Source organism: Diorhabda sublineata, chromosome 10 (assembly GCF_026230105.1).
Source record: "Diorhabda sublineata isolate icDioSubl1.1 chromosome 10, icDioSubl1.1, whole genome shotgun sequence".
NCBI lineage: Eukaryota > Metazoa > Arthropoda > Insecta > Coleoptera > Chrysomelidae > Diorhabda > Diorhabda sublineata.
This window is the reverse complement of record NC_079483.1, coordinates 25023519-25033145: the sequence shown is the minus strand read 5'-3', so window position 1 is coordinate 25033145 and position 9627 is coordinate 25023519. Positions and strand designations below refer to the sequence as shown.

Here is a 9627-nt window from a genome sequence, read left to right as displayed (position 1 = left end):
AGTATTATTTGCCAGATCGGTATAAAATCGGACCAAAGATACAGTAAGATAGCGATTTTGATTTTGAATTCTTCTACTACTTCTTTTAATGTAATTGATTTTTTGTGAACATGATTTTTTTTTAATGACATTCTTAAAAAATATATTTATACTTACCAATAATTTATTATTATTTTTATAATTTCTTGAGATCTGTAGAATGAAAAAGGATCAGCAATATATTTTTTGAAGTATATTCGAAAAAGAATAATAATTAATTTCATAATTCCTAGTATAATCGGAGTAATTGATTAATTATGTATTCATTGACTTGTAAATAATTAGTTGAAATTCGGCGGTTCCAAGTTGTATTATTTCTTATTGGAAACGTAGCAATGAAACACTAAACTGGATTAACTTGAATATATTTTTTCGAGCTTTCGAATATTTACGAGTATGTATCAATCATTAGGAAATGAAATTATGGTCAAATACAATAAAAGAAATATATATAAAAGAATGAAAATAATAAAATTTTTCACTTACAATAATGAATTAAGATTTTCGGTGGTTTTAAAATGTATTAATTCTTGTGAAAATTTTAAATTCATAGGTTCCAAAATTCAATATTCAAATTGACGTTGATAGAAATATTTATTCTGGTCACTATAGGAATTTTTTGTAATTTTTAATTGTTTAGATAAGATGTAGTGAATGATGTTCTATAATGATTGGTTAATTTATGGATAACATTAAATTTTAATAGGTTAGGTCGTTATGAATATAGCCGAATATTTATTGGTTAGAATATGAATGACATTTGATTTTATAGGTTAGATCGATATGAGTAAAGTTGAAATTTAAATGTTAGGCGAGGTTCATTGGTTGTGAATAGCGTTGGATATTTATAAATTTTTTTTTTCAAAATCTAAAAGATATGGATAAATTACATCAAGTTTATTTAAATCAGTTTTCTTATTAAGACATTAATCATTTTAGGCAATATACATTGTTCCTAAAAATAGATGTTTTTTGTAGTTTTCTTTCAGTTGCTTAAACTTTTCCCAGAATCATAATTCATATCGTATTCTACATGATAGATATGAGTTGCTAATGAATATCTATCAAGATATTATTTGATGTTTCTACTTCTCTTTCAGTCTTTATCAAAATACGATATTGACACTGAAAATTTGCGTATTTACATTAATCAATAGATCATCTTCATCATGAACATCAAAATAAGAATAAAATCAAAATAGAAAATAAAAAAAATAATTTTTCTTTAGTTCTTATATATCAAATATGGAGTAATACTCAATCAATCAAGTTATTAGTAGTTTTATTAAATTTACAAAATAGGGCTATAAATTTTACTTATACTATTTGGGTCTCTTCTATCAATTATAGCTTTTTCGTTTTTATGAATATGAATCATTTCTAAAAATTCTGTTTTCGTGTATTAATTGTAAATGAGAATTCGATATAGTTTTAAGTATTAGAAAAATTGAGATTCAATGTTAAATTATCAATTGAAACACCGTTAAATAAATTTTTCAATTAGATGCATGTATAATTGGAAAGCAATGGAAGAAAATATATTTTTCAAATTTAAGAAAAAAAAATGAAGGAAACAAAAATGAAGATCAAAAAGGCAGTAGATTTATTGATATAATGTAAGAATTTTAGCATGGGATAGAAAATTGAATTGAAAATGATATAGAAATGATAAAATGGAGGCTTATAATATATATGAATTAATGTTATAAATAGGAGAAAGTAGTACAATAAATAGAGTTAAATTTTTGAAAATTATCACTAAATAGAGGGAAAATAATGATGAATTTAATGAAATTCGCCAAATAATATATTTTTTTAAAACCTAATATCTACTAAACTCCAACTATACAAATAACAAAATGAGTTCAAACAATAAGAATGATAACTTGACAAATAAACGACAACATAGAAAAATAAAAATTGATGATAAAGAGTGTCGGGCATTGGCAGAGAGATAATTTAGAGATAATTTTATAAATAAGAACATGCAAAATTTTTCTTAATATTACTAACGAAATTGTAGTATCAAGTGAATTATAAAATGATTAGGTATTGAAATTTAATTTAACATTATTATAAATGGATAACTGGTTATAACCGTAAAAGGTTTTCCATGGATAACTGGTTATAATCATAGGTTTTCTTTTTATAAGTTACAGTTCATGTTATACAACATATCAAATATAACAGTGAGGAAAAATCAATTCTAATAGGAAAAAATATGTCAATATATCATTCAATCAAGATTCTAAAAAATAAATAATATTACAGGGTAAATATTATACTAGAATCTTTGTAATGAACTTTTTTCGCTAATAAAATTATTTCAATGAAAATATTTCATATCAATAGTTCAATCAATTATGTAGTAAAATTAATAATAATAAGAATCATATAAGATTGTTAGTACAATTACGGAACAGCATTATAGAAATACTTGAAAGATGTACATTACAAATTCAAAGCTATTTGGAAAAAAGTGACATTTATTTTTGAATCATCAATAGAAATATCATTAGGAAATGTTTTCACTCATATATGTAGACAATTAGGTATCAACTCAAAATTATATACTTTATAAAATTAAAAAATCATTGAAGCAAAGTAAAATGAAGATTGGAAAAAATGTTAAACAGCTGAAATATAGTTAATATCTGATAGTTGCTAATAAATTATTTATAGATACAAGAATAGTAATGATTTTCAATCAATAATGAAGTTCATCTTGTTAAATTATTCGATATACAGAAATAGAAGTATGTATTATATAAGAACTGTAATATATCGTAGAAATCATGGTAAGATACCAAAACGAAACATTTTCTTAATAAACAGTATGTGATACATTGACATAATCAGAAATTTCAATATAAGATTGATAATAAAATAGAAAAAACAAAATGGCGGTGTATAATGTATATGAATTACAGTTGAAAATAAGATAAAGTATACGAATAAATTAAATTGAATGATCATAAATTATTAATAAATACAGTGATAAGTGGAAAGATTTCGAGATAACTCACCAAACAATATTTGTTACACAAAAACTAAATATTCCAATAACAGAACACTGACTAACCACATAAACGCTAATAAAGTATGACAACTTGTCAATTAAACATTTACATAGACAAATAAAAATTGATGATAGAGGGAATTGATATAGACGAAATTTTTGTTTATGTATTGAAATATTGGTTTATCAATTCATGATTCATATATCGTATGTCGGGAATATTTGAGAATTCATTTTATATAAGAAAAATAATTAGAGTTTACAAATTATAGAAATAGAGAAAAATTATGAATTTTTTGGTTTTGTGAATATAACCATGTTTAGTAATAATTGGAACATTGAATGAAAATGATAAATAATGATAAAAAGTTTTAAATTTAATGATTATCATTATTATACAACTTTTTCTTGATCATTGATTGATAAAGACCTCTCTCCTATTTCAAAATTAGTTCTTTCGAATAATTTTTAAAAAAAGATGAAGATTGACGTTTTGACTAATTTTAAGTCTTTATCAAAATATATTAGGTGGAACGTACGTAAATATTGATGATCTACTGATCTGTAGATAATATGAATTTTTAAGTGGATTTTTTTGAGGAAAAAATTTGTCTCAAATTTCACCTTGTATAATACGCGTATGTTGGAGAATGTAGAATTGCAATGGAATTGAGGACAAACATTGAGGTGTTAATCGATTGATACCATAAATAGCATGATAACTCTCATAGTTTCGAATTTATTCAATTTTATACTCAGGGATGACAACAATATTCCGGAAATTTCTCGGTTTTGTGGCTAAATTTTTGAAAATATGGGTTCGTCTAAAAGTATTGGGAAAAAGATCAAATATCATATATTCGTCACCGGAGATTCCAGAAAAAGTATTATTTTTTAGATTGGAAATATCGTTCTAACGAAAATTCAATTTTCTTGGATTTTTACGGATTTTTCCCTAGTCAAATTTTTTTTTCCGAAAACTGACAATTTTTATCGAATCCCCATATAATTCAACCCCCATGTACGGAATTTGGTTGAAATCGGAGTCAAAATATTTTTCTCCATTTTTATTTCACAGGGGTACCCCTTGAAATGTCGAATTCCGTTGCAATAGCTCAAATTCAAAGCTCTATAACTCGCCTTGTATAATCAAGGGAGAGAAGGTATATTTTTTCTATGATAGCACCTATGGTCTTCTTCCGATTTTTTCTCATTACCACGTTTCAGCTGCTGATCTATAGATAATATAAATTTTTATGTGGATTTTTTTGAGAAAAAAATTTGTCACATATTTCACCCTGTATAATACGCGTATGTTGGAGAATGTGGAATTGCAATGGAATTGAGGACAGACATTGAAGTTTTCTTAATCGATTGATACCATAAATAGCATGATAACTCTCATAGTTTCGAATTTATTCAATTTTATACTCAGGGATGACAACAATATTCCGGAAATTTCTCGGTTTTGTGCCAAAATCTTGAAAATATGGGTTCGTCTAAAAGTATTGGGAAAAAGATCAAATATCATATATTCGTCGCCGGAGATTCCAGAAAAAGTATTATTTTTTAGATTGGAAATATCTTTTTTCACGAAAATTCAATTTTCACGGATTTTCCCCTTGTTATAATTTTTTTTTCCGAAAACTGACATCTCTTGTCGAATCCCTATATCATTTAACCCCCATGTACGAAATTTGGTTGAAATCGGAGCCAAACGATTTTTTCTCCATGTTTATTCCACAGGGGTACCCTTTGAAATGTCGAATTCCGTTGCAATAGCTCAAATTCAAAGCTCTATAACTCGCCTTGTATAATCAAGAGAGTAGAGGTATAGTTTTTCTATGATAGTACCTATGTTTTTCTTCCGATTTTTCCTTATTACCACGTTTCAGCTGCTGATGTGTAGACAATATGAATTTTTATGTGGATTTTTTTGAGAAAAAAACTTGTCTCGACCAAAATATTTCGAGCCTATTCCAATTATAGGCGCTCAAAATCCGGAAGATCTTGCGAAAATCGCATCTCCAGGTTCAATATTTAGCGATTCCTGGCACCCTCACAAACTGGGGGGAATTCGGTAATAATTCATACCAATGACTAGGGTATGTCGAGGCGCTTCCCGCTGGTATATTCAAACGTCAAAATTCTGGAAAAACCAAATGTTCAAATCCACTCCGGAATTATAAACTTCTATCATTGTTGCGTCCATAAACATCCCAAACACATACACTATTGCTTCCTTCGAATTATTGCGTCCGAATATCGGACGCAACAATGTCAACCCATGTTTTTGTGGATTTTTGCCAACGTTTGTGAAAAATATTAACAAGAACAGTCAACAAAGGTTCCTACATTTCTATTTCTTTATAAAACTCAACGTCATCTATGATTTTATTGGATTTTCTATTTGGAATTGGACGCAATAATATTACTAATATGGATGAAAATGTATATTGTTACTTTATTGATTTTCCGGCAGAGGACCAAATATTGTATACACACTTAAGTATATATTTTAGAAACGTAATATGTTGTTGCGTCCGAGATATGGCAACACTGCTCTCTATTTTTAGACCCAAAATATTGTGTTTTAACGTTTCTTGTGCTTGTGAGATCGTGTTATTCTAAGACATTGTTGCTTCCAGTGTGCTAATATGACAAGGCGCATTGATAAAATATTCAGTAACTTGAGTTTTGATACTGAAGAAGGTAAGTATTTTTATAATATATATGAAATTATTACATTCGTGATGTTCTTATGACTTTTGTCTTTATAAAAATTTTCAGTTACCTCCAATTACTAATAATTATTGGTATTGTCACTCATTGTCTTTTAGTGAGTAAAAGTGATAGTTTTGAAATTTTGCAATTTAATTTAATTTTGTAGCTACTGAAAAACATGTTGTCATATGTTAATTTTTCTACAAATATTTTTCAAATTCAAAATAGGTAAAACGCCTTCTCCTTCATCGGTAGCGGATGTCTCGGTAGCAGATGTTCCAGAAATAACTACAAATGGTTATTTGGAAGCAGATATAAACACTTTTGATAAACGGAATGATGTTTTCGGACTCCAAAAATCATGTAAATATTTCATATTTGCCTTTTGTTTGCCAATTACAGCATCAATATTTTTTCAGCTTATGAATGTAACTCAACATCAAACTTCAAAAAATCAATCTGGTTTTGTAATCGAGGATTTTCCAGCCCGGTAAATAATCTTTTTTAAAATTACTTCGTAATATTTATAACATCGAGTAAGAAATATTTATGGATATGGAAAAATTGTGAAGTTTTTGTAAACCGCACTCTATAATTTTTGAAAAACTTTGAAAGATAATTACGTATTTTAGGAAACTTCATTTACTAAAAAGCAAGAAAATGACAACAAAATAGTTGTGCTTGATAATACAATAATAAAACCACCCCACGAGAAGTATACTGACTTGCAAAAGAATATTATTGACAAAAATCATTCACCAAGAGAACAGGTAATTTGTATTCCCAAACAAAACTAATAATTTCTCCATTATCCAAACGTTTTTTTGCTTTTTATATTTTAGTCAGAACTGAATATTACCTCAAACAAAATATTTGAATATGATAAAATTCAAATGAATACAGAGTCATCTCCATGTACACCGGAAGATCCTTTTAATGCTTCGTCAAGTGAAGATTCTCTATATTGTCCTAGTAGTGACGAAGTAAGTAAAATTTTTTTTCCATTTTCATTAAATTGTGAATATAGGTTTTGGACCTTGCCTGTGAGTAGATAAATATCCAGGCCCATACTGATTTCCCGGAAAACGTTTACTTTGTGTTGGGATTTGAAAGCGTCGAATTCTACTTTGTTAAGTGGTTTTAGAAAAACTAGTATTAGTTTTGTTCTTAGTGATTATAAAAAATTGCAGAAATAGTCGATCGAAATTGCGGTGAGGGATCGAAGATAAAACCTTGTATATTATACATGGCATATTCTTGTTTTATAGTACTTTTGTCTGGTAAGAGAATTAGCATACAGCTCGATCGGCAAACTTCCAGACACTTATTATGGCACTAAGAACTTAAATAGCTATTCACTAAATTCTTTCTAGTTTTAGAAATTCTTATACTTTTATCACCTAATTGGTTCACGAGATAATTCACGTTACATTTTTTTCGCAGGATAGCTGCTCAGATGTTGATGAGAATCCAGCACCGAAGAAGACTAAGAAACCTAATATAAACAAAAGCTCAACCCAGATGAAGATTACTACTGATTATGTTAATTCGCCCTCTATTGGAGTGTATGATACAGCTAAAGATAACGAATACGATTTAAATGTACCGAATACTTCAAGCAGTAGACAGTTGATTACTACTAAAACGATGGATAAAGACCAAGATTTATGTAACAATTCAAGGTTACCGAGTACTTTAAGTTGTACAAAACCAATTAAAACACCATATAAGAGAAAACCGGATCATTGTTATTATTGCGAAACTAAGGTTCTAAATTTCGGCCGCCATGTGATACGGAACCATTTAAACGAAATAGATGTAGCAAGAATTTTAGCAAAGCCCGTTAAAAGTAAAGAAAGAAAAGAGCTATTCAATGACCTTAGAAGAAAGGGAAATTATTTGGCCGACGGTGGCACTTGTTTTAAGCCTGTTAGGGAGGGTTATGTACCAGAGAGAGATAAAGTACCTTGTAACAACTGTTTAGGGTATTTTTCCTCGAAACTTTTATACAGACATAAGAAAAAATGTGTAAAGAGAGATTCTGGTAGCTCTCAAAATAGCAAACAGTTAAAACTATTCCATAATGCTAAAGTAGATTAACGACTGAAAGAAGAAGTATTCCCGCATATGAGAGCGGACAAGTTGTCTTTGGAAGCTCAAAAAGATCCACTTATTTGCGAGTTCGGAGCTAAGTACTTAAAAACGCACCGTGAAAAACATTTTATTTACGTAACATCACGCAAAATAAGAGAACTTTCTAAAATCCTTTTGGAAATAAGAAAGTTGGATCCATCCAAAACCACATTCATTTCAGCTTTGAAGCCAAAGTATTTCGACATTTTCGTGGAAGCCACAAAACGAATTGCTAAATATGATTCGGAACGAGATGTTTATCTGTCTCCAACTTTCGCCATGAATGTTGTTACGTCTTTGAAACAGTGTTGCGATATTGCAATTACTTTTATTTACACTAAAAATAAAGGTACCACTTTATCTACTGCGGAAATAGAGGCGGACTTGAAAATGTTGATTCGTCTTTTTGAAACTAATTCGAGTTGTGAGATTTCTTCACATGCCAGTTACAGCCTTAATCTTAACAAATGGAACAAAGTAACCATTGTACCTCTTGCCAGTGATATGCGTTTATTAAGGAATCATCTCATCGACTTAGCTGGAGAATCTTTAAGAGTCCTAATTAAAGGAGTTGAGGATATGAAATATATCATAGAAGATGATATCGACCATCAGCAATATCAAAAAAAGTCTGATACAATTCAAGCATTTAATAATCTGATGGAAACTATTTATTGTAGAGTCATTTTATTAAATCGAAAACGTTCTGGAGAACTACAACGAATGTATTTACATACATATCTGAATACGTCAAACCATACTCAAAACTATGAGGAATTTGACAATGTAGTCTCTCTACCCGAAAAAATTCTCCTAAAACCATTGAAGTCCGTAGTTATCCGAGGTAAACGAGGCAAAGGGGTTCCAGTTTTATTCCATTCTGACATACAAGACAATATCAAAAAAATGTTAGAAGTTAGACACCATTTTGTGCCCATAAATAACCCATATCTTTTCGCAATGGCGAATTCAAATTCACATTTGATAGGTTATAAAGTGTTAGCCAAACATGCTAAATTATGTGGAGCACAAAACCCATCATCAATTACGTCAACCCGACTGCGCAAACATCTTGCAACTTTATCGCAATTATTCAACTTATCAAATGGGGAAATAGAACAGTTGGCGACATTTATGGGACACACAAGTGGTGTTCACAGAACTTCCTATCGACTACCCGATGATGTTTATCAAACGGCGAAGATATCTAAACTGTTGATGGTAATGGAAAAAGGCGGAGCAGATCAATATAAAGGGAAATCTATTGATGAAATAAACATTGATATGGAAAAAAATCTTCTAAGTGACCGAGACTCTGATAATGATAGTGACGAGGATGAAACTCCAATAATAAGGGAACTGTTATATACGTCAAAGCCATCTGCACAAGATTTTGTTCCAACAAACAACGTTGATGGGAAACCTGTTGCAGGGACTAAAAAGAAAAAAATCGTAAACTGGTTCCTTGGACAGATGACCCAAAAAAGTCACACTAAACTATTTTAAAGATCATATTAAAACTAAGAAGCCCCCTAAAAGATTCGAATGTGAAGATCAGAAAACAAAATATGAAAAAATTATAAACAACAAAGATTGGCTAAAAATCAAAGTATTTGTTCAAAATTATTATACTAAAAGCAGAAAATAGAGTTGATAGTGCAGATAAAGGATTTTTATTATATTTTAAAAAATCAATAAAACTGGTATAAATT

General features: G+C 29.1%; 1 protein-coding gene across 1 annotated transcript; it reads left to right on the top strand.

Annotated features, from left to right (window-relative positions):
- The first annotated feature begins 7909 nt into the window (after window positions 1–7909).
- Window positions 7910–9421, top strand: LOC130449208 (uncharacterized). The gene has a single exon (XM_056786887.1). The coding sequence runs from the start codon at window positions 7910–7912 to the stop codon at window positions 9419–9421; it is 1512 nt and encodes a 503-aa protein (XP_056642865.1).
- The last annotated feature ends 206 nt before the right edge of the window (window positions 9422–9627 follow it).